Source organism: Astatotilapia calliptera, chromosome 14 (assembly GCF_900246225.1).
Source record: "Astatotilapia calliptera chromosome 14, fAstCal1.2, whole genome shotgun sequence".
In the NCBI taxonomy this organism is placed as follows: domain Eukaryota; kingdom Metazoa; phylum Chordata; class Actinopteri; order Cichliformes; family Cichlidae; genus Astatotilapia; species Astatotilapia calliptera.
Genome location: NC_039315.1, coordinates 8,862,359 through 8,886,812, shown reverse-complemented (window position 1 = coordinate 8,886,812; position 24,454 = coordinate 8,862,359). Strand labels below are relative to the sequence as shown.

At 40.0% G+C, this 24,454-nt stretch overlaps 2 protein-coding genes across 14 annotated transcripts in view; both read left to right on the top strand.

Annotated features, from left to right (window-relative positions):
- stard13b (StAR related lipid transfer domain containing 13b) overlaps positions 1-14,238 on the top strand; it is a 77,593-nt gene extending 63,355 nt beyond the window's left edge. For 8 of the 9 annotated variants that reach the window (XM_026193279.1, XM_026193281.1, XM_026193280.1 and 5 more), the window contains 13 exons: positions 3,355-3,426; positions 4,496-4,577; positions 6,875-6,938; positions 9,423-10,786; positions 10,884-11,054; positions 11,273-11,432; positions 11,521-11,719; positions 11,806-12,019; positions 12,452-12,566; positions 12,677-12,898; positions 12,994-13,211; positions 13,309-13,485; positions 13,627-14,238. In XM_026193279.1, the coding sequence (XP_026049064.1) occupies positions 3,355-3,426; positions 4,496-4,577; positions 6,875-6,938; positions 9,423-10,786; positions 10,884-11,054; positions 11,273-11,432; positions 11,521-11,719; positions 11,806-12,019; positions 12,452-12,566; positions 12,677-12,898; positions 12,994-13,211; positions 13,309-13,485; positions 13,627-13,744 (3,176 nt within the window). In that variant the 3' untranslated portion in view covers positions 13,745-14,238. Of the gene's footprint in view, positions 1-202; positions 1,076-3,354; positions 3,427-4,495; positions 4,578-6,874; positions 6,939-9,422; positions 10,787-10,883; positions 11,055-11,272; positions 11,433-11,520; positions 11,720-11,805; positions 12,020-12,451; positions 12,567-12,676; positions 12,899-12,993; positions 13,212-13,308; positions 13,486-13,626 lie in introns of those variants that run through there. The other variant, XM_026193288.1, reaches the window with a different exon arrangement.
- Positions 14,239-17,070: 2,832 nt separating this feature from the next.
- The window catches only part of nbeab (neurobeachin b), a 201,460-nt gene continuing 194,076 nt past the window's right edge, over positions 17,071-24,454 (top strand). For all 5 annotated transcript variants that reach the window (XM_026191617.1, XM_026191619.1, XM_026191618.1 and 2 more), the window contains exon 1: positions 17,071-17,763. In XM_026191617.1, coding sequence (XP_026047402.1) covers positions 17,491-17,763 — 273 coding nt within the window. In that variant the 5' untranslated portion in view covers positions 17,071-17,490. The remainder of the gene's footprint in view (positions 17,764-24,454) is intronic.

Sequence of the window (24,454 nt, the reverse complement as noted above, 5' to 3'; positions counted from 1 at the left end):
ATGTATTGTACAGCCAATCCGGCCCCAGTGTCCTTCTGGATTTGATTTATAAAAACATTTGCTTATTTGATTCTTTCACTTTAAAAGATTTACATTGAACTCTAAGGTAAATTGAGTTGACTTTTTGCTTTTTTTAAACGTGTGTTTGTGTCAAAATATATTTTATTTAAAGATTTTATTTTTAAAAAATCGTGTTCTTTATGCATTTATTTACTTGAAACTACACTCTCACCATATCAGACGACTTTGAGTGTATTTGTTTTGTTTCAGACATAGAGTTGAAACAGATTGACATATATTACTGTTAGGATGATGTTAGCGCAAAGTCTTGTGAGCCGAGGGGCTCAGCATGATTCACTGCTGCTGATTGCTGACAGTTTATGTCATGGTTTTCCCAGAGTTCAGCTGCCTACGTTTTTTCCATTTCATTGACCCGCTGTAACAACATCTGGAGTCTGTAAAAAACGTTCTTCCCTTTTGTTTGTTTAAGTTAAACTTTTCCCACATCACTTTTAACACTTCTTGGATGAAGTTTCGAAAAAAAAAACTGTAAAAGCTGACCTCGTGTAATCTGGACAGAAAACTGAGTGAGAGTCGAGAAACATCTTTTAGGAAATGGTAGGAAATTCTTAATTTTTAATTATTGAAATACAAGAGAGTCCAAGGATTCAGAGGCAATCTCCTCTGTTGGTTATAGCTTAGATGTTTGCCAAAAAATCTGCTGAGTGGGGTATAAAAGAGTTGTCGTGGGCAGAGCTGGATAGGAGGGTCGGGCAGTAGGAGCTGAAGGGGAAGAAGACGGGGGTGAATGTTCACAAGTCTGCCACAGAAAGGGGTGGGTTGAAGGAGAGATTTAGTGTTGGGACAGGCACATGGTAGTTGGGGGTAGACGGAAAGAGAAAGGGAAAGGAGCTGTGGATCTGAGTTCCAACTGGAAGCTGTGTTCAGACAGGGAGAGAGGGCAGGAATGTGGCTCAGTGTGGGAATGAAGATGCTCTGACATGCTGAGAGACACTCTTAAGATTTGATGGATATACCGGTATGAACCACTCTGGCTGTATGATGAAAACATCCCGTGAGTACATGATAATTTGTTCCTGGCAGGAAACTACAGTGGTAGTTTGAAGTGTTTTGGAGAGTAGGCATATTAAGACGGATGCTTCACTGACGATAATTACTTATTAGACTAATGAATGAATGAATTTGTTCTTTTTATTTTAGATTGTTTTACAAAAGAGTATGAAAGGAAGAAGATTATAAAGGCTCAGGACAAAACAAAATAAAAACCCCAAAAGTTTTTGCTCATGTTGTTGCCAATCAATATTTATCAAAAGTTTGGGATGAGACTGTGGGACTACCCACCTAATTCTGTATCTAAACTAGGTTTTCTTTGGGCATTTTGTCACGTCATATCCATGCAATGAATTACATAACAGCTGGGTTTTTTAAAAATATATTTTTGGTAATGTTGCACAAAGAGAATGGTAAAGGAAGGACGCCCTCAGTTGCCACAGATGCTTGAGTTGTGCACAGCTTTTAACATTCAGAGCCATTGTGTCACAGCCAAACTGGGTTTCATCTCTTTGTGAAACTGTAATTTTATACTGTACACAGTTTTAAAGATGTGGGTTGTGGAGGGAAAACACAAGTTCTCATTTTTGGCATCATGCCCATCCAGCCTTTTATCCACAAGAGATTTCCTTAGAGAGAGGATGAGAGGACAGAATGTCTCAGTATCGTGTTACAGAATGCCAAACAGAGAGGAATTCCCAGCTCATGTTACTTGCTCCCAGTGGTCCAACCTGTGGCTGTGGGACACAAGAGGATCTGGCAGCGCTCTCACTATGAGCTACAGTTGAATAATACAGGCCTGATATTATCCCCCTAAGAGGGAAGGCTAGCTGTTTAGAAAACCTTTAGCTCCTGCTGATACAGGTGGGAACAGAGCAGAGTGGCTCCTGGACGCCTACACATGTTGACTTAACTGCTGGTTAAAGGGGTAAACAGCAGACCTTTTCTATCATCCAAGGACAGAGGGAACTGTTAATATTTATTCAGTTGCATGACCAAAGTCACTTTTTATAGATTTCTGGATGGAAAACAAGTAAAGCAGAACAGGTGAGTTCAGGATTATATCTGGAAAAACGTCCGATAGCTGTATATTCATTTAAACAATACAACTGCTGTAATTATGAAGTATAGTGTGATGAATGATGGTGTTTTATGTTTCAGTCGTATTTTGTCAGGCTCAGATAGGGCTTGGAAATAAGACTTCAGATGTAATGGGAGAATTGTTTGTCAGCCGCTGGCGCAGTTTATGCACGATTATTCTGGAATTAATATTTACTGTCTGTATTCGTCTTCAAATTGTGGAAAGGTTTTTGAACAATAACAACAAAAAACCCACCCTGAAACTGGTAAGAGCTGTTTAATAAATAGATTTAGGTAGATATAAAATCTGTGCTTCATATGTTTTATGTAAAATAATTTACCACAGAGTCAGTTAGGTTTCTAATGCTTAAAATGTACCTGTGGAGTGACTCACCATGATGTAAGGCATTGTTTGGTTATGTGTTTTTTTTGAAACTTTAAGAATTTTTGTTATAAATTAGTCTTTGGATCAGTTTGTTAATTATCGTGAGACAAACAGTAAAACAAAAAGCATTTTTCAGAACAACCAGAAGTTTAAAAACCTTAAGAAAAATGTTTTTATAGGAAACTGCAATAAACAGCAAATAATCTTCTTCAATGAGGACAAGTAGGCCTTTTTTCAACATAAAAAAGCTATAATAATCCTGCATTATTTCTCCTAACACATTCTTATAAATTCTGATGTTTATTGACTACAGTTTTACATTTCCTCTCCTAATGTAACGCAACCTATTTACTGTAGCACTGGTGTGTCAGACAGCATGTCTTGTGTAGGCGGTAAATGTCACCCAGCTCTATTAGCATTAATGGAAAGGCGCCAATGGTCTGTTTCCTCTCCTTGTCATCAGCAGAGACGTCAGGTCACCGGGACCAGTTTATGATCATGACTGGAGGGATCAATTATCACAAACTCTACTTGTTTGCTTTGCTCGGACTCTATTAAAGAGACATAGAGTGCTGATAAGGATCCTTTTACCCTATTTACATTTTGTCACTGTTTGTTTTATACATAATAGTATCTCTGGATTTACCCAGATCTGCTGTCTGTCCAATCTTAAGTCTGTTGTGCGTGTTGGAAAAAGGCGCAGGCTTGGTTTTGGTTTCACTTGAAAGCCCAGTTTCTTTGTCAAAATGAAAACTAACTCATGTAATGTGACTATATTTCACTTTTTATCTCAAACAACAAAATTTCTTGTATTTCAGAAATTGAGGCGAAAGAGGCGTGTGATTGGCTGCGGGCAGCAGGATTTCCCCAGTATGCTCAGCTCTTTGAAGGTAAAAAAACTCCTCCACACATTCACACATAACCAAAGGGTCGAAATGTTGACATTGAAGGGAAAAGGGTTAACAAAGTAGAACAGCAATAAAAGGCTTCTGTAAGGAACTAAAAATGGCTTTTTTAAATTTTAGATCTGTTCCTAAATAGAACAGTGTTTTTGATTGAACATGGACTTGCAAGCTGATGAGTGAATAATGGTACACAGTGTTATCTGGTCTGCCCCCAACACTGTACACAAAACCATGTATTCATGAGCTGCATAGTGCGCCTCATTTACACCACTATTCTCAGGAAGCCTTGGAGCTTGAACCGCAGTCAGATCCCTAGACACAGCAACACAAGTGGAAAATTCAGCTGCTTTTAAAGTCTAATCTTTTCCAAGCTACGATTACTACATAAACATGTCTTCTGTGCTTAAAGACTAAAGTCATGGGACGAACTGGGTTTTATCAGAGCTTAAGGTAGCTATACTCCCTCAGATCTCTGCGCTGTGGCCAGACTTCTGATGTGCTGTGGTGCAATATATTTGTTTTCTGACAGTTTGTAGATAGTATGTGGACTTTGGCAATGAATGCAGACATTGCTGTTTGAGTGAATAATAAGTTAACATAATTTTAGTATGATATTGGGATTGTGTATTAGAAATTATCCCAGTGCTTGAAGCTTTTGCCATTTTTTTAAGTCCAGAATACAGTTTAACAGAATATTCGCCCAACTTTAAAATCAGACTGAGCAACCTCTGCTTTTTATAAGAATTCGACAACTTGACATGAATGCAGTGGAATGTTAGATTCATCCTCTTAAGTTATGTAAGAGGAAGCCCATACCCAGGGCAAGACGTAATGCTCACAAGTCTGAACGCTGTTATTTGAACAAATTCTGTCTCTGCTCATTAGCATCACATACAAAACAAGTTTAGTGGTCTCCCAGCTTTCAATGTAGTTCTGGAAAGAATGTGTTTTCCCCATCTCTCTATCCATTCATCATATCCAAGAACACTGCTAAAATGTCAGGGAGGAATTTGAACACTGCTTCTTTCTCCAACTTTTATTCTTTTTATTCCAGATTCGCAGTTTCCCATTGACATTACTCCTGTGAAAAGAGATCATGATTTTTTGGACAAAGATCTTGTGGAACCTCTGTGCAGGTAATGTCATGTCAGATATTTATAGCTAATCTTTGAAATAAAGTTGCAAACACTGAAGTGGAGCTATGTTAAAGGCCCTGTGAAGTTTGGCATGGAAGCACAACTTCCATGGAATGATGTGAAAAAAGTTTAAAAAGCTAAAAGCTGCAGACACAAATCCTGTATTTATACAACTGTTATTACATAAACTCGTTGGTTATCCCCTTTGGGATCGTGTCAGGAAGGGCATTCAGCTTAAAACTCTGCCAAATCAAACATGAAGCTACCCACTGTGGGGACCCCTATGTGGCAGCGATCAGCTGAAAGTAGCTTACTATGAAGTTTTTTCCCCACTTGGAGTTATGTTTATTATTTCATTTACTAAATCACTGCTTACAGACCTTCACCAGGTTGCACAGATATGGTGGTCCCCAAATGGACAAAATGAAAATTTTGGTTTAAAGTTGGTGTAAGCAACATGCTCTTTTCTACTGGATAAAATACTTCTATATTAACCTGATGTCCTTCTTGTTGTTTGTAAGTAATCTGAGAGATAAGAGAGTTTCCAGGCTTTAGAACACTTAGCCTGGGATTGGAGACTTTGGCTAGCATAAATTAGAACAACATCAGGTGGAAGGATATGGTTGTCTAATAGTGTGATTGACTCTTTTGAAGTCAGATCGGATCGTTGACCTATTTTTAGCACTGCAAGAGGATACGGCTGTTTTTAAATTATTTTGGCCTTTTCCACATTTTATGCCTCTTGCAGCTTTATTAAATCCTTCACTTGCAAGAGCACTGATGAGACTCTTCTGCTGTTCATCTAACCCAACTATGCATAAATACTGTATATGATTTCCTAGTTTGCCAGAGAGTGACTAAAAACGTACACTAAGCCAACAACTGGTGGTTATAATAACGTTCTTGTAGGGTGAGACAACGCATATACTTTTTCGAGCCAAGATGCAAACAGCACTCAGGCTACCAATGTAACTATAGCAACCATCCCAAGAGGACAGCAGAAGGAACGTGAGGGGTGCCTTGCACAGCTCAATATGCTGTGACTCTAAACAACCCTAAAGAAACTCATCTGAATTCCAAACTAGCCACGGGATAAATACAACACAATTGGAAACAGTTCCACCTCTAACGTGATTGTTGTCCACGACGTTCCTCCATCTCTATGGTAACATTAGGATGGCTTTATTATCAGTTTTGCCACCACAGGCATGTGTGCAAAAATAAACAGCGGCCTTCATCTTGTGATTGAACTGAAGCAGATAGTTATTTTATGTGTGTGAGTTGCTCTCTGATCCTTCACTAAGCAGCCTCCTTTTTATAGTAACCACATTCAAAGCTCTTCTGGCCTGCGGAATAAAGGGCCCCCAGCTTAGAGATCCCCCTCTTCAGTGCTCCACTATCTACAGTAACAATCATGGGAACGTCTTGTTTAACTAACCCCTTCTGTAACACTGGAGAATGGTTAGAGGCCTTTTACTGACACAGAACAATACTGTCAGTCGGTTTAAAAAAAGCCTGTTAGCAGTATGTGGAGCTGTTAAAGCTTGTAATTATCTTACCGCACATTTGTTTCTTTGTCTAAAGCCAACACTCAGTTTAGCGGGAGTGTGTTTTCTTATGTCGTCATTTTTTCCATCTGCAGCGGTTGGTTCATTTTCAGCTCTTAGTGCCGTTGTACAGTGTACTGTAAATTCCAGTTGGCACACCCACAGACTCCTATAAACTGTAATCACTAAGGATACGCTCAAAGCCTTAGTTCGTGATGTTTATTAGAGATACTGAAAGCATTCACTGTTTCTTTTTATAAAACTACGCTAAGGAAATGTACATCAGTATTTATAAATAGATTATGATAAATGCAAAACCTACAGCTATATTGTCTATGCTTCATGTTAAGGACAGTCTTTCTAAATCACCATGCCAAGTTGAAGATCACATTTAAGACCTATATGTTAGCACGTACAGGGGAAAATTTTGAATGAATTTGATTAGGCAAAGTTGAACTAAAGTTCACGTTTGTCAGACTGCTACAGGCAGCCCTTCAAGCCACTATCACTTAGAGAACAGAGCAACTGACAATTACCGGTGTTCATTAGGTTTAGGATACTATTATATGGATACATTCAGTTTCCCACTGGGTCTGGCTGTGCATCCAAACAGACACTGATCAGATTAACACTTAAACAACAAACAGAAGTGGATCTTTTTCTAGTCTGCTCATCTGGTGTTGATTACTACTGCTGCTTTCTTTTGTTTGCTTGGAACAGCTTTTCATCCTAAGGCTGTTTTTCTTTCAGGCGACTCCACACTTTAAATAAGTGTGCCTCTATGAAACTTGACGTGAATCTTCCAAAGAAGAAAGTAAGTGTTAAAGTCTTTTTACTTTTACAGTTGTGACAAGTATAATATAACATTAAATGCATTTTGGATTTGGGGAAAAAACAGCATCCTCCTTGAAGAGATATATTTTTAAAACACTTTATGACTCAATTGTAGGGGTGCAACGATACACAAAATTCACGGTTCGGTTCGGTTCGATCCTTGGTGTCACGGTTCGATATTTTTTCGATACAAAAAAAATGTTCATGCCTTTTTAATTTGTCATTTATTAAAATTATAAATATATATTTTAACTCAAAAGTACAGTTTTTAAATTTAACCCTAACCCTTGTGCGTGTTTTTTATTTTGACAGCGAATGCGCACCTGCGGACCACTTATGTGCAGCCCTGGTTATTTAGCTCGTCATATTGCAGCCACAGAAATTCTTTTGTCCATGAAACCATAAAGCTGCACTTTCTTTTTGCCTTATAGTCTGATTTGTCATAACTTCTCCGTTTTGTGGTAAGCTTTTCTTTGGCTGTCACTTCTTCACCCTGACCTGTCTTATTTGGCTCAGCAGAACTAAAATATATATCTGTCTGTGAAGGTCATCGTAGTCAAATATAAATCCTGCTGCTTTTACACACGCACTCACATAAGCTCAGCGATTCTCTGCGCGATCAACCTCTCACATGTTTAAGCTTGCTGCGGGAGATTTCACTTGTCATGTTTGCATAGTAAGCTAACAATTAATAAGACTATGTCAGAGGAATTGGTGCACAAATTATCATCACTCACAGATCAGTGCTGTCATTGCAAAGTGAAAGCAAAAAAACAAGCGCAAATTCAAACGCGATTTCAATATGTCACATATTGACAGTGGCTCACCGATGCCAATGACATAATTACCCAGCTACATTTCTGAAAGAATGCAAAAGCATTGACATATATTTTTCCTTCCTGCAATAGCCCGACGGGCAGGGCAGAGATAGATTTTGGTAGCCCGACTGAAAAGATCGCTAGCCCCGGGACGTCGGGCTAGCGATATTGCGAGCCCTGTATCTGATTGAGGAATCACTCATCTTTGGAAAAAGAGAGTTTATTACAGAGAAATGGCTCTTTCCAAAATAAAAGCTATACTATCCGCTTCTTCTGGGCTATATTCTCAGCAGCATATTAAACATATAAGGAGAATCATGTGCTAACAGCTGTCTAAATGACTCGGCTAAAGTTAGTAGCATGCTTGCTTGTTTTTTTTCTGCTTCCACTTGTCTTTGCACTAGGATGATGCCGGCGTAAATGTGCAGTCATATTCGTTGTGTTCCCACTAGTGCTTTCAGGTTAATCTTGTTGAAATGACCTTAACGCCACAACACGGCAAATCTCCGTTAACGAGCTACCGCCGATCGCCCCGTGCATGGGGCTAGATGGCCAACACCTTAACGAGCTAACTGCACTAACACACTAGCTCCCACCCATGTAATTGAGCATTGCATGGCACATCCAACATACTGTTTTACTTTAGTGCATGACTCGCTTACCTTCAGGGTCATACGTCACATGAAAACCAAAATAATTCCAAACGCCAGATCTGAATGAGGGTGCGGGAGGTCCATGTTGTAAGGAGAGCTTAACTTCTGTCTCGCTAGCTTGCCCTGCGCTCTTCCTTCTGATGATGCTGTCTGTGTTGAGCGCTCAGTGAATCTGCGTTCGACTACTCCGCCTAGGCTGCACTGTCGAGCCTAGGCGGAGTAGTCGAACGCAGATTCACTGAGCGCTCAACACAGACAGCATTGTCAGAAGGAAAGTTGATAAAATAAATTAAACATTTTGTATTGTTCGATACATATGCGTACCGAACCGAAAGCACTGTATCGAACGGTTCAATATCGATACGAATATCGTTGCACCCCTACTCAATTGGTAATATATTTATTTTTGCCACAACAATAGCCTTTTGTGTGCGACTCTCCACATAGTCTGGACTGCTTTGAGCTGTTATTCTTGGTTTGTAGCTCTTAATAGAAAAAAAATCTTTGAGTCTAATACCACAGTAGTTATCAGTAATTTTTAAGATGTTGAAAAGAAATGTTAATACATGCTTCAGCACAAATAGAACCTAACTTTATCTTTATATACAACTATTATTACATTCACAGTTATTACTTCTTATTTGTTCGCGCACTGGAATGTAGCCTTGTCTTGGCTGGTTGCATAATGGTATTAGTCCTTTGCAAACACATTTTCCTTTTATTGCCTGTAGCTATCCTTTGTGCTATAGATTTTGTGTGTTAGTACACACGTTTTAGCTTCCAGTGAAAAAATTTCACACACACACTACAAAGAGGTAAAATATGCAAATTATCCTTTGTGGAGTGTTTCTGCATCCATGGTCTTTTTGATTGTTATTCTTATTTCAGTGGATAGTTATTTACTACTGCAGTAACTTTCATGAGACCTAAATAGCAGCAGTTGCAGTTATATCTGCCAGAATAATTAGTGTAAAATAATCTTTCTTTTCCCAGAGTGAAGACTCTGATGAAGATGATCTGTTTGCTATTAGTGACAAATGGACCTTTGAGTGGAGCAGCCGGCGTTGGTCCAGGTTACAGGACATTGACAGTCTGCTGGGAAATCACAGAGAGGGTGAGCTCTCCAGAGATGGTGTGCCTCTGAGAACTACCACCAGCAGCGAGAGTGTTCTGACAGACCTCAGTGAGCCAGAGGTCTCTTCTTTGCACAGCGAGAGCAGCGGAGGCAGCGGTCATCGGGGCCTCAGCACAGAGGACTCTGACTGTTCTAACCGCACCTGCTCAGACACTGCAGCAATGCCAGACTCAACTTCTCTCACAATGCCTCACATCCCCAAAGAATTTGCTCACTTCAATTCACCATCTGACAAGCACAGCAAAACAACCCACTCTCGTGCCAAGGAGTTACTAAAGCGTATGGATACACTGAGCTCCCGAGGTACTCTGGGAAAAGGCCATAAGACGCTGGTAATCAGCTCTCCTGTGCTGCAGCAGAAGGCCCAGGCCCTGAAGAAATTGAGGTGTGAAGACATAATAAATGGAGATGGTGGAGCTCTGGAACCACCATGCAATAAAATTCTGCCATCCCACTCCAGTAGTGAGGGTAGCAGCCATTCTGGTGGCAGCACTGTCAGCACACCCAGCCTAAAAGAGCGTAAGCCTCACCGTGTTGACCATAAACGCAGCGGCATGTATTTGGAGGACATGGACATCTTCTCAGGATCCCAAATGAATAAAGTTGCAGAACAAAATCGTAGAAATGAATTTTGCTCTTATGAAAACCTCGTGGTCCACATTCCCAAAGACCACAAGCCAGGAACCTTCCCCAAAGCATTGTCCATAGAGAGCCTGTCCCCAACTGGTGGCGCCTCAATTAACTGGCACACTGGCAGCATGCACCTGGACTCCCCTTTAATTTCATGCAGAAAGGAAACACGGCCTGCCACCCAGTCCTCTTCCAGAGGTAGCCGCATCAGTGTGTACGATAATGTTCCTGGCTCGCATCTGTATGCCAGCACTGGAGACCTGATAGACCTGGAGAAAGAGGATCTGTTTCCACACCTGGATGATATCTTACTGCATGTCAATGGTCTACAACAGATAGTGGACCACTGGTCAAAAAATGTGTTCCCTGGAGGCGAGGGGATAGTACAGATCGATGACGGGAAGGATGATACAGCAGGGCTTCAGTCCTCTAGTCAGATTACATTGGACTTTGAGGGAAATTCTGTCACGGAAAGCCAGATCGTGCCTAGTGATGGAGACAGAGACAAAGTATCACTTACAGAGACAGAATCTACAAGGCTCAGGGAAAGGAGGGACTCCGGTGTAGGTGCATCACTCACAAGACCTAATAGGTAAGACTGAACTGATAGAACTAAGCAGTAAGAGTATGTTAAGATGAATAAAAGTTTACTCTATTTTCTTTGCTTTTTTAATCTCTTTTGGCATTAGGTTAAGATGGCCCAGCTTTCAGATATCTAATCGTCTAAGTCACTCAAGAGCATCCCTGCAGATCACAAACCAATCAGCAGGCCAGCTGAGTTTGTTACAAAAGTTTTCACTGTTGCGTTTGACTGCAATCATGGAGAAGTATTCCCTGACCAATAAACATGGCTGGACTTGGTAAGTCTAACGTATTCTCCCAACTACTTATGTTTGATTCCTATTTTCAATTTGGATTTTATTACAGTTCTTTGAACTGATAATCACTCTCAGTCATCAGTATTATTTATGTATGTATTTGTCCAAATCCTGATATACTGTATTGGCGTCCTTCATTGCCATCATCTTTCTTTAGTCTAAAGAGAATTTTTTAAAACATGTGCTAATGTCTCTCCTAGGTCTGTGCCAAAATTTATGAAGAGAATGAAGGTACCAGATTATAAGGATAAGAATGTGTTTGGAGTTCCTCTCATTGTGCATGTGCAGCGTTCAGGACAGCCCTTGCCCCTCGGCCTGCAGCAGGCCCTGCGGTACTTGAGGAGTCAGTGCCTTGACCAGGTCAGTGACAGTATACGATACTCTCACACTGCACATGCCTTTCATTTTCATATATGAAGTTTATGTGATATAACTGTTTTGCTTCCAGGTGGGTCTTTTTCGTAAATCAGGCGTGAAGTCTCGAATCCAAGCTCTGAGGCAGATGAATGAAAGTTCTCCAGAAAATGTAAATTATGAGGATCAGTCTGCCTATGATGTGGCTGATATGGTGAAGCAATTCTTCAGGGATTTACCTGAGCCCCTACTCACCAGCAAGCTGGGAGAGACCTTCCTCCATATTTACCAGTGTAAGTAAAGACTGCATTTTTATCTGTTATCACTACCTCTGCAAAGCACAAATGTTGTGTTCTAATCCTTTTATTCACCTGTGCAGATGTACCAAAGGACCAAAGATTGCAAGCTGTCCAGGCCGCCATCATGTTGATGTCTGATGAAAATCGAGAGGTACTGCAGACGCTGCTCTGTTTCCTTAGTGATGTCACTTCCTCTGTGGCGGAGAACCAGATGACACCTATGAATATTGCTGTGTGCCTGGCTCCGTCCCTCTTCCATCTCAACAAAATGAAGAAGGACAATCTATCACCAAGGTATTGTTTTCTTTTTTTCTTGTGTTACACTTAACTTGGTGTCTGTGGTTTTGGGTAACATTACCTGCCATTCTGTGTTTACAAAAATAATGATGAAGACATGCATACATTAACTCCTGCATGATTATCTTCCCCACAGCTCCATAAAGATCGCTATAAAGTGGGTTACAGATTTTACTCATCCCTCAGGGGTGCAGTAGATAACTCTCTTTCTGGGCCAGTTTTACCCCAGTTAAAGCTTAATGTTTTATGAGATCATGCTGTGTACAAACAAAGCAAAGCTCTCTAATTTAGCAAGTTGAAATTGTTGCTAAAGAGATCAAAGCGGTTTCCTGCAGAGCGGAAGAAGGGTTTATATACTGTTTCTTGTGGGGATGTTGACCTGAAGTCCCTGCTGGCCTAATAGGTTTTCTCTCCTCATATAATCTCCAGGGCCATGCATAAGAAGTATGCTACTGGCAGACCAGACCAGAAGGATCTGAATGAGAATTTAGCAGCGGCACAGGGCCTCGCTCACATGATCATAGAGTGCAACCGCCTCTTTGAGGTACGAGAACCTGTGTTTATTATGCAGTAAGAATTTAAAGCCTGGATGCAGTATCTAGTCTTGTTTTTATTTGCTGTGAGCCTTACCTTATGCTTTTATGCACCCATTAGATCCCTCATGAGATGGTTACTCAGTCGCGTAATTCCTACGTGGAGGCTGATTTGCATGCACCAACAATTGACGAGCTGTGCAAGCAGTCGGAAGAGGAGGATGGAACATACCAAACACTTTTGGAGGGGAGACTTCAGAACCTGCTCAAAGAGGCCCGGGAAAAATCCAAATACTGGGTGTCGTGCAGCAGCTCTGATAACACAGAGCTCTATTATAAGAAGGTTAGTTTTCTAACCTAAACTTAAACCACTATCTTTATTTCAAAGATAGTGGTACATGAAAACAATCCTTTTTGTGTCTTATGTGTGTGATCCAGGTGGGAGATGGCAACCCTTTGAGACGTTGGAAAGTGTCTGTCGAGGTGGAAGCGCCGCCATCTGTGGTGTTGAACCGGGTGCTGCGAGAGCGCCACCTGTGGGATATGGACCTCCTTCAGTGGAAAGTGTGCGAGACACTGGACAGGCAAACAGAAGTGTTTCAGTATGTCCTGAGTCGCATGCCCCCTCATCCCAGCAGGGACTTTGTAGTTCTTAGGTGAGTGCTTAAGAAAACTCAGTGATCTCTTATTTTGGGAATAGCTCAAATTGTATTTCTTAAGATACCATAATCAGTCTCTTTCTGTGCATTCAAGGTCATGGAGGACAGACTTGCCCAAAGGTGCTTGCTCCCTGGTTTCTGTGTCTATAGAGCACGAAGACTGTCCTCCTTTAGGAGGGATAAGGGCTATAGTCCTGGAGTCTAACTACCTATTAGAGCCCTGTGGCTCAGGAAAGTCCAGACTAACTCACATCTGCAGAGTGGACATGAAGTAAGTCCTACAATGAGCTTTTACACAAGATTCTTTTAGAAAGTGCTATATAGAAAAGTTGTTCTCTTATGGTTTGAGCTGCATTTCTAAATATTTTGTGATGTATGCTATAGTATATTGAATATAGTGATTTGATTTCAGGGGACGGACTCCAGACTGGTACAACAAAGCCTTCGGCCACCTTTGTGCTGCAGAAGCTGCCCGAATCCGCAACTCCTTTCAGCCACTAATCACAGACGGCCCAGAGACCAAAATCTGAAATTCTTTGCTGCTTGTGTCTGCTCAGCCTTGAGATCAACATTGAGCCTTTGAGTCATTGCTAACAGCCACAAAAAGTAGAGACGGGGCTCTAGAACGAAAGCACAGTTTATTGTTTGTTTGTCTGAATGCAAAATGCTCTGATAATAACTTATGGCTCCTCTGAAATTGCACAATTTTAAAAGAGGACATCTTATAGGTGCTGAGCATAATTCTTCATTGGGAAATTAATTATCCTGCCAATATCATTGACATTTATGACTATTTTATTTACCTTCATGTTTCTAAAACTGTATGTTATAATAATTATCTTTAATAATATTATTGTATTATTGTTTCTACAATGTCTAGGACATTCGAGCTCTGAAATGCTTCTGGGAAGCATATATTTGTTTGTTTCAGATTTAAAGCTATAATTATTATGATGTACACTCAAGTGTATATATGTGTGTCTGTGTGTGTGTGTGTGAATATACTGTAAATTAAATAGAATGTATATTTTGTATATATGTATGTATGTATGTATATATATATATATATATATATATATATATATATATATATATATATATATATATATATATATATATATATATATATGAAGGGGTAATGAGTACATATGTTAATTTTCCATATATTAATTAATTTTTCTGTGTGAACCGTTCTGTCAAACACATGGTACAAAATTGTAAGCTGGTTTTACTTTGCTCCTTTATTGCCATTTTGAAATGGATGTAACTGTAATAAACGTTGACCTTCAGTGGTTGTGAAGAAGGTGACTTAAGGTTTGACTTGATCATACCTGCTTTAGGGTACTGAATTGTGCAGTCAGGTCCAAAAATTTCTTTTTTTTAAAAAAAAAAATAAAACCATGAAAATGATGAAATGCTTTGTGTGCTGATTCCTAATTATATTATCTGATTCTAAAAATAAGTAAAAATTTAAACAGTATTTTTGGGAGTATGTGAACTCGATTAATCCTCAAAAGAAGCTAAGAACTTGTTACAGACGTTTAAGAGGTGTCAGAAATTCTCATTTAAAAATACTTAAATATTTTTAAATACAAAAGTTCATACACCGAGCAAGAAAATACACTTCACTCTGATTTGGAATGAGAGGGACCTCTGCTGGCTTTTTACAAAACTCATGTGACTCGAAATAGTGCACAGAGGATGGCTTATCTGAAATTGATTGCTTTTCTAATGCCACCTCAATAGTGGTTGAAAAAGCTAATAAAGACTGTTTTATTATTCTCTGGCTTTTTTCTTCCAAACTACATGGTAACTATATGGTAACTTGCAAATGTACTGTTTATAAGATTGGGGAAACCTGCAGTCAGCTGAGACTGAAGAAGTAACTTGGATGAGTGACGAAACGTTTCTCCCACTGAAACCGCTATGTCCAGATGAACAGAATCAACTTTTGGAGATTTACTTACCTGAATGATTGAGAATACATCAAGACATATATGGTAACTTGGGTTAAACTAGGAAAACGGTCAGTTTCTGCCACTAGATGGCTCCTCTATTTGCAGATTGATGATCTTTATCAATGATTTTTACAGTGGCAGCTTTTATTTTTCCTCTTAATGATCTTGCCATCGGTACATTTATTTATTTTAGCACGTTGAGAACATATCACCATACATATATAATACATTTTTGATGGCAGTCTAGGTTTTTGTATGCCATTTATGTACATGCCGTTGGTGTGTGTAGACCAAGCCTCCTTCACTGATCTCAGTTCAACACTAGCAGTGTTTGTGTCTCAGTTACATTGATTCAGTGACCCGTTGATATGCAGAGACAAAACATTAGAAAAAATAAAATAGAATATATGTATGCCTTATACAATGCATTCTACAAACTAAGCCACTATGCGAAGATATAGCAAGAGAAAAATAGAACGCGAGAAACGTGAGTAAAAACAATGTCATTCAACAAACTTCTACATTTCATTCGCAGGTGAACTGGCAAATATTACAATGTGGATCATTTTGCGGTGGTTTATCACAAAATACATCAAAATTACACAATGGTAGTCATGATAGGCACAGCAGTAAAAACTGACACGACTCTTTTGAAGCCATGCTGACACAGATCTGTTTAATGAGCTCTTGAAAGGCACGCTCAGCTTCCGACTGTCAGAAAGGAAGATTGACAGAATTGTCCCAAGCTGTCAGTGCCAGCCTGTTTTATATAAATGCTGGAAACTGATTTTTTGATTATTATCTTTTTTAAAAACAAACAAACAAAACAGATGTTTGTGCACAGAAACGTTCTCTAAAATGTATCTATATGTATGGGATTACATCTATCCATCTATTCATTTTTCTTTCTTTTATAAAAAAAAACAAATAAGTGGAAAATGCCCCAACAGTGTATCTTTTAGTCATTGCTCTGTGAGAAATAAGGGCATGTAAAAGATATTGGAGAAGTCAGCCCTCTTAATTGTCTCATAAAACATTTAAGGTGGGGGGGAGTGGCAGAAATGCTGCATAGTATAATTACACTGTCCATTCGATTGTGTGTCCACAAGACGACTGCTCCCTAATTCAGTAGGAAAGTTAAGAGAAACCCTGTCTCAGTATTAGTATTCATCCTAATGTAATTAAATTTATATTGCCTTGCATAAAAGACTATCCAAGGTCACATTTGTCCTTCATGAACTATGCCACACCTGGCGCTCTATAACGAAACGACCATACATTTTTGTGAGAAAGATAATAATAATTGTCAGCTACAATACAGACATTTACAAGTGTACATGTGCAGTGCTGATTAACCTTTCACGAATATGTAAATAAAAGCAACAGTGAGTTATTTGGTAATTCTCGTTTTTGATAGGAGTACAGGTATCTTTAGCAAGCTGGTATATGCGCATAATATCATTGGTCAGGTATTATATTCAGGTGTACCAACTCATCACTGAATACAGTAAATACAGTTTGGTGCACCAACAATGGAAGTCATCTGTAATGTTCGGCTCTGGCTCTGCTTTTAATGCGAATATTTCCACCACATGTGGTTTTCTTTTCTTTTTATCCCGTCCATTTCTATTTTACTCAGTGTTGATTTCATATTATTTTACTTTATTTTACATATAATTGTTTTCTATTTTCCAATGACAACTTTTCTCATACCTAAGTTACTAAATTAGCATCTCTAATAAAAAATAGATAAATCTCTAACCTTCACCGGTAAAATCTAATTTTGACTTAAGGAAATGAGAAACCTGTTGAAATTCATTACCCATCAGGATAACACGGTCTATTTTTTCTGTCTACATTAAGTGTCTGTCTAAAGTTATTGAAGCCAGCCGGTCTTGGCTGTTCCAGCCCACGCCGCGGAGAACGCGGCGAAGCGACACGTCTCCGGTATCTCAGACAACGCAGGCGTAGTGAGCGAGACGACAGGTAGGGGGCGGCAACATGGCGGTAACGGCAGCACAGCCACTGAACAGCGCACATCCTGAGAGGGGCACAATCACACACAGCTTTGTGTGTTCATCGCAGGTCTGTCAGCTCGGTAAACTGCCCGGCACCGATTTCACACAGGACCTACTGACCAGAACTCCCCAGAGTGGATTTCACTGAAAGAGAGTGATTTCTTTTTTGGTGTTTTGCTTTTTTTGTTTTTTTTCTCGAGTGTTTATTTCATTTTTTTTCGTGATGCTCCAGAACAGTGATTAAGTATATTGCAGAGATAAAGCGTAACAGCTCCTGAAAAGCTCCCGCTTTGGCTGGAAATGACAAGCGGTAGACCGGTGACAATGCCGGGCTCGCTGTCGCTCTCGGACCGACAACCTCCTCCAGGTCACGGGCAACACGCGGCTGCAGTCTCCGCTGCGGCCGGTGAGACTGTGATGATGTCCGGATCAGGTTCAGTGGTCCTCCCGGCTGGGATTATGAATCCATCGGTTCCTATCCGGAATATCAAGATGAAATTTGCCGTTCTTACCGGACTGATCCAGGCTGGAGAGGTTAGCAACCGGGATATTGTTGAAACGGTGCTGAATCTGGTAAGCAAACATTTTACCTATCACTTTGTGACTGGACATTACTGCACAAACCCCAAATCATCACTGGTGTTCAGTGGCAACTAATAGAATATAACGTGCATGTAACAAAATAATATTTATTTATTTATTTATTTTTTACATCGAGCGGGGGGAAATAATAATTACATTATTTACAGCATTAATATGAGCAGCTGCCCCAGGATATGGGAGAGTATACAGCAGTGAACAGTTAAAAGTCACACATGTACACATACAGATAAGGAAGGAGGAGGTGGAGGTAAGAACACAAAGCCATAGCTCAAGTTTTCTAAGAAGTCCCACAAAGTCCCAGCTTCCCTTGTGTTTTCCTGCAAATCAAGCAGAGTCATTGCAGGTGAAGTGCATCACTTGCTGGGATTTAAAGGGCAATGTCAAGTGGTATTCATGTTAAAGTAAAATATGAGCCCATGCAGGAAGGCAATTGCTTCTTATAAGTGTGGGAAAATTTCAGGGATAGACCTGGCAACTGCAGGGGAGCTATTCTCACGGAGCCCAGACTTACTATAGCCCTGCTTTGTGATGTGATCAGTGTAGCTCCCCAGCAGCGTGTTAAAGATATAGATTCTGCACTTAATTAAAATGTGGTATCTTGTGGTAGTATGATAGTCACCACCCTCTGCCCATATACATTTACTGTTACCTGTAGAACATTTTGTTTCACTGCTGCTTCTAAAAAAGTAAGAATGAATGATTTCAGCACAATGTGTTTGAGAATTTGAACCCATATATGACCAGGCTAACCAAGTGAAACCAGTTTGCTGTCCTGGTGTATAAATAGACTGTGTAGGCAGTTAATACCTTTTTGCTTTGACCATCTGCAGGAGTACTGCACAGCCTGTTTGCAGAAGTTTGCCTCTCCTTGTTAGCACACTAGAGATTAATTACGACCTGTTCTGGCACAACAGAGATCCACTTTGTGGAGCAGGACAAATTGTAGCCTTTGGCATGTTCAGGCATGAGAGAAGTACTGCAATAGCTGGAGTCTCTGACACCTTGCCCCCTCACACTTTGCAGCGCTTTTTTCACAGGAAATGTGCACACCAGACAAGGAATAACACTGCAGCCTCTTGGTTTATTCTCTTGACCTACTGAATACAAAGTGTTAATGTCACAGCTTCCCCTTTCTCCCTGTGCTCATTTAGTTTCAGTTATTTGTAATGTACAGTAAGATGCATTTTTATCAAATCATTTTCCAGCCTCATCTGTTCTCAATTTGTTTTGAATGATGAATTTAATTAACTGGGGTAATTCGTGGTCTGCTCTGGTTAGGCATTTTGGGTATCAGTCAGTTTGATCCTGCTTGATTTTTTTTTTTTATAGCGCAAACAAAATAATGTCCCTGCAAACACACAAAAAAGACATAAACTTAGACCGTAATTGTTATTCTGTCTCCCTGTTTATATATCCAAAAAGTGTGTATGGCTCTCACTAGTCAGGGAAAATGGTGAAAACATTTATATTTATCCTTACAAGATCAGGCTGGGTTTTTTTTTTGGGTTTTTTTTGAGTGTACAGTATTTGGGCATTCTGAGGAATCCTTAAGTTTGCCTCACGGGATCCAGCTGTAGAGTAATAAAATATTAATGTTTTTCTCATTCTCTAAGGAAACTGTTCAGAAAATTGTGGTTTAAGGATACCAGCTCGAACATCTGTCATGTAAACATTTTATTCTGTTTTCTACTCCAGATGTGCAGTTTATGACCATTTTTTGGAACCTGTCTCTCTGATGAGTTTCTCCAAGTTAATAATTAGCACCAAGAATAAATAATTTAACGATTCTCTGATTGAAGAAAGTCAGGTATGCTCTAATGGATCATACGTTGAACATTGGTACTCAAACAAGATACCTTGACCTATGGATACAGGCTTCCAAGCACATAATTATCATGACCCTGACACCATGGCTTCCCATGTAGTGCCAATAACTGGTTGATATTAACACCAAAAGATGACACTGTCATGTCAGGTCAGAGTTATCACAAGGCTTACTTGCTCATGCTCATTCCGCTCCATGATAGAGAGGCTGCTATTGTTTTCACCTTGTGAATGTGTGTGTGTGTGTGTGTGTGTGTGTGTGTGTGTGTGTGTGTGTGTGTGTGTGTGTGTGTGTGTGTGTGTGTGTGTGTGTGTGTGTGTGTGTGTGTGTGTGTGTGTGTGTCATGGAGATACTGTCATGGGAACTAACTCAGCAGCTGAGTGCTTTGGCAGGTGTTTATGTATCTGTTTATGGACAGATTGTGTTCATGTGATTGCAGTAACTGTGTGTAGTTAAGCTCAAAATGAAGGGCAGGTTGAAAATGGATTTGTCTACAAAGTATTGATGTAATGTAGTAATGACTACAGAGTACTTGTGGACTGGAACACTGACATGTTGATAAAGGATTCTCGTTACCACGGGATGTATTAAAGGAGCAAGGAGGCAAGATGGAAGAACTGATTTAGTATGATTCTATAGTATTGATGCTGCTGTCACAGGTAAACAAATTTGTGTAGATGCTAATTTTATTTGGTCGGAACCACATTTTTTAAAGAAAAAGAAACTGCTAACGTAGGGTGGTGATGCGTAAAATAATTTATTAATGCCTCACCTTGTTGGCCAGTGGTCTATAAAAGGGTTGTGAAATCTTACATTAGTTGTCAAAAATAGGAGTTTAATAATAAATTTCTAGAAAAATCTTGCCTGTACAGTGTTCCCTTAAGGCCACACTAAGGTCTGTTACTTAGTCCTCGCGAGTATGACTTGTCTTGACTGTCTTGCCAGCTTAGGTAGAAATGGCACTAACATTCTTAAAAGAGAAATTGAAGGCAAGCTTTTTGTACACTCGCCAGCCAGTTTATTATATACAGGGTTGGACCCCCTTCTGCCTACAAAACTGCCTTAATTCGCTGTTAAGCAGGCACCAGGAGACACTGTGTTCATGAAAGGATGGAAATTGTCAGTGACACTCAGGGTGCCTGTGGTATTTAAACAATGCTCAGTTGGTACTAAGGGGTCCAGAATTGTTAATAAAACCCCCCTTATACCATTAAACATATGTCTTTAATCTCAATGTTGCAGCAGGCTCATAAGATCAGGCAGCATTTTTCCAATCTTCTGTTGTCCAATGTTGGTGAGCCACAGTGTATTATAACCTGTTTCCTGTTCTTAGCTGACAGGAGTGGCACCCGCTGTGGTGTTTTGGTGATGTAGCCCATCTGCTTCAAGGTTTGATGTTCAATTTAATTGAATTAAACTGTGTGTTCAGAGGTTCTCTTCTGTAAACCTTTGAGTTACTATTGCCTTCTTATCAGCTCAAAGCAGTATGGCCATCTGTGATTCTGACCTCTAATATTAACCAGTGTTTTTTATCTTTTCTGGACCATTCTCTGTAAACCATTGTGATGCTCAACATGAAATTCAGCATGATTTGATCATATCCATATGTCTAAATGCATTGAATTGCTACTACGTGTTTGGCTGATAAGATATTTGGATTATGAACAGCTGAATTGCTGTACCTAATTAATTGGCAAGTGAGTTTATACCCTTGATGTTTTGTTGATTACACGGTCAACATACAAATGAGTTATTTTCATGAGCTTATTTGCAAATGCTGCTAGAATTATCCTTATGACAAGTGCAGTGATGCATATTGGCCTATGGTTGATTGATTATTTCAGATAACAAAATACTCTAGAGCTCAGTTTCACTGAATGAGAACCATCTTTGTTTTATCTTTAATTTATAGTGAAAGCCAAATTAGTCAAGATGCTGCCATACTGAATAAAGGTGAAGAAACTGGAGAGTTGACATACTTAAACAACGAGTGCTTTGCACCAGAAGGCTCTGGAGCTTAAACATTTGTCTGCACTAAATTGGTATTTGTAATTTTAAAACTGGTTTTCTTTGTGATGTGTTCACTGATTGTCGACAGCAGTCAACAAGGGGTAAACACTGCAGTTGTGTAGTGCAGCTTGTCTCCTCAAAATGAAGTTTCTGTGTTACTAAATTGTTTACAGAGTGAAGTAATTGCTATCTAGAATTTTGGGCTTTTCCTTTTTGTGGGAATGAAGCACTTTTTGTACCTGGCCAGAGTGTGACGACCGAAGGGTTCGGCTGTTTTCCATACAACCTGTGTTTCTCTTCTAGGTAATTGGTGGGTTAAGGTGACCCAATTTAGCATGCAGCACACATGAGCCTGAAGACTCAGGGTTCCATCAATCAGCCCATCCAGAATTTTTTGAGGGCCTCTTTTTCTTGTCCTCTCCTCTCCCTCTGTCAGCCAGCTGAAAGCGCACTCAGACATTGCCTGGACACTGATGTGCTGACAACAACTGATAGTAGTCTTTGGTTCCATTTTTTTAGTTAATTTAACTATTTAACAGCATCTTACAACTATGTGTCATCTCCTTCTTTTTGTCACATACGTTGAATTGGATTGTGACAAACGGGGGCTTGTCTAAGAGTTCGAAAACCCACTTGTAAGATTAAAGTTTTTGGTCTGCTAAATGCTTAGCTGAGCTGAAATGCTTCTTTAGTACAGTCAGAAGTAGTTTTGTATTTAGTATCATGAACAACACAACACAAGATGGTGTTAGTTTCAATCGATTACCTTGATTAACTTTGAGTGACTTCTGATTGATGTTAGAAGATTAGTCCCCATTTCTTTTGGCCTCAAACCAAGTGTCTTTGTCTTATTGCATGAATCTAGCCATGCGTTTATCAGTGTGACAGCTCTCTTAAAGTCTTGCCACAGAATTTATAATTGTACTGTCATGAACTTCAGCATTTAACATGTTAACTGAGGCTTTTAGAGTCTCAGATCATGTGCTTGGGTTTTTTGCTGTTTCTCTGAGCCTTTCACAGTCTGACCTTGGAATGAATTTGCTGTGATGTCCACTCATGGGAAGATTGTGTTAACACACCTGACTTCTCCAGACCAGCGAACTGATTTTTATAGAGGTGGTTACATTTGCTGATGATCAGTTAATCAAGTGCATTTGATTAGCAGCCCCTGGCTTCTTCCAATCCTCTTAATTCCTCTGGAAGCAGTGCACCTAATTTTTAACAGAATTGCCTAGAGTCCTGTGAAAACTGTCTTTTTCACACGACTGTGTGTCGTGGCTAAGCCGAGGGCAACCGGTGTCCCATCTGTGATAGAGTTACAAGGCATGAATGTACCTTACAATAAAAGGCAAAGCGTATGGCAGTTTTAGGAGAATCATGGAGCGACATTGTTTGAAGTTGATCTTTCTCACATGATGTCACAGTTTCACTACTGGAAATACTTCGTGTCTGATCCAGGAGGCAGGGCACATGGTATATACTTACTCACAGTGAATTCTCCAGACATTGTAATAGGGAGCTGGCAAGTTAAAGACCATTTCATGTCTGATCCAGACACTCAGACTTCTGCATTCTATCATACAGATCCAAGTTCAGGGCTGTACTGTATGTGCGAAAACCTCTTGTAGGAGCCCTAATTGGTTACTTATAGCTGTTCTGTCCACAGTCCAAACATTTAGCTGTAATGAATACTTTAAATATCTAATATTTGTAGGTGTGGGCAGCAGTGGCCAGGGTGATGTACCAATCATCCATTCAGAGTGTTTTTGCTCTCTGCCAGCTGAACTTTTAGATAGGCTTAAGCCCCACAAATGTAATGAAATATACAGAGCATAATGAGAATGTTCTGTATATTTCATCTAAGTGATTGATCGAACAGCTTGGAGCAGCACCAGTCTGACACGTTCTTTGAGCATTGTTTCACTATATATGTTAACAAGTTAATTGAATAAGAGTTAAATAGCTTTCCCCCCACATGACCCTAAAACAAAATCTTGTTTGTGCAATAGAGTAATTGAATGAGCAAAACACTGAGATGGTACTGTTTTGTGCCACCATCCCTTATCAGACCTAATTAAAGAGAGATGTCATTAATCTTTCATGTATAGCCAGCCTCAAATGAAAGCTGTAATTAAGATAATGTAGTAGAAAACAGGTTGTGGAGTTCTGCCTTCAAGGTTGATGTAATTCCGTAGGAATTAAATGGTGTAACAAAGGCGAGCTTGAACCCTGCGATTTTTACCTTGGGATAGCTTGTCTTTTGTGCATTGCTGTATATTAGTTGTGTCAGTATAATAAGATCTCTTAATTCCAAAGACTCCAAAGGTGTTCAGCTTTGAGAGGGGGCAGTGGTGCTCATCAATCTGCGATCTGCACTTTAAAACCATCCATCCATTCGCTTCCACTTCTCCTTTTCAGGGTCGCGGGGGGCGCTGGAGCTGATCCCAGCTGTCATAGGGCGAGAGGCGGGGTACACCCTGGACAGGTTGCCAGTCTGTCGCAGGGCCAACACACAGGGACAGACAACCATTCGCACTCACATTCAGTCGCACATTCACACCTAATGGCAATTTGGATTTTTCCAATTAACCTATCCCCACAAGCTGCATGTCTTTGGACGGTGGGAGGAAGCCGGAGTACCCGGAGGGAACCCACGCAAACACGGGGAGAACATGCAAACTCCACACAGAAAGACCCCGGCCTGATGTTGGAATTGAACTCAGGAACTTCTTGCTGTGCGGCAACAGTGCTAACCACCGTGCTGCCTAGCTGTTTTAAAGTATACTTTAAAACCAAACATGATATTACTGGTGCAGTGGTAAAGGT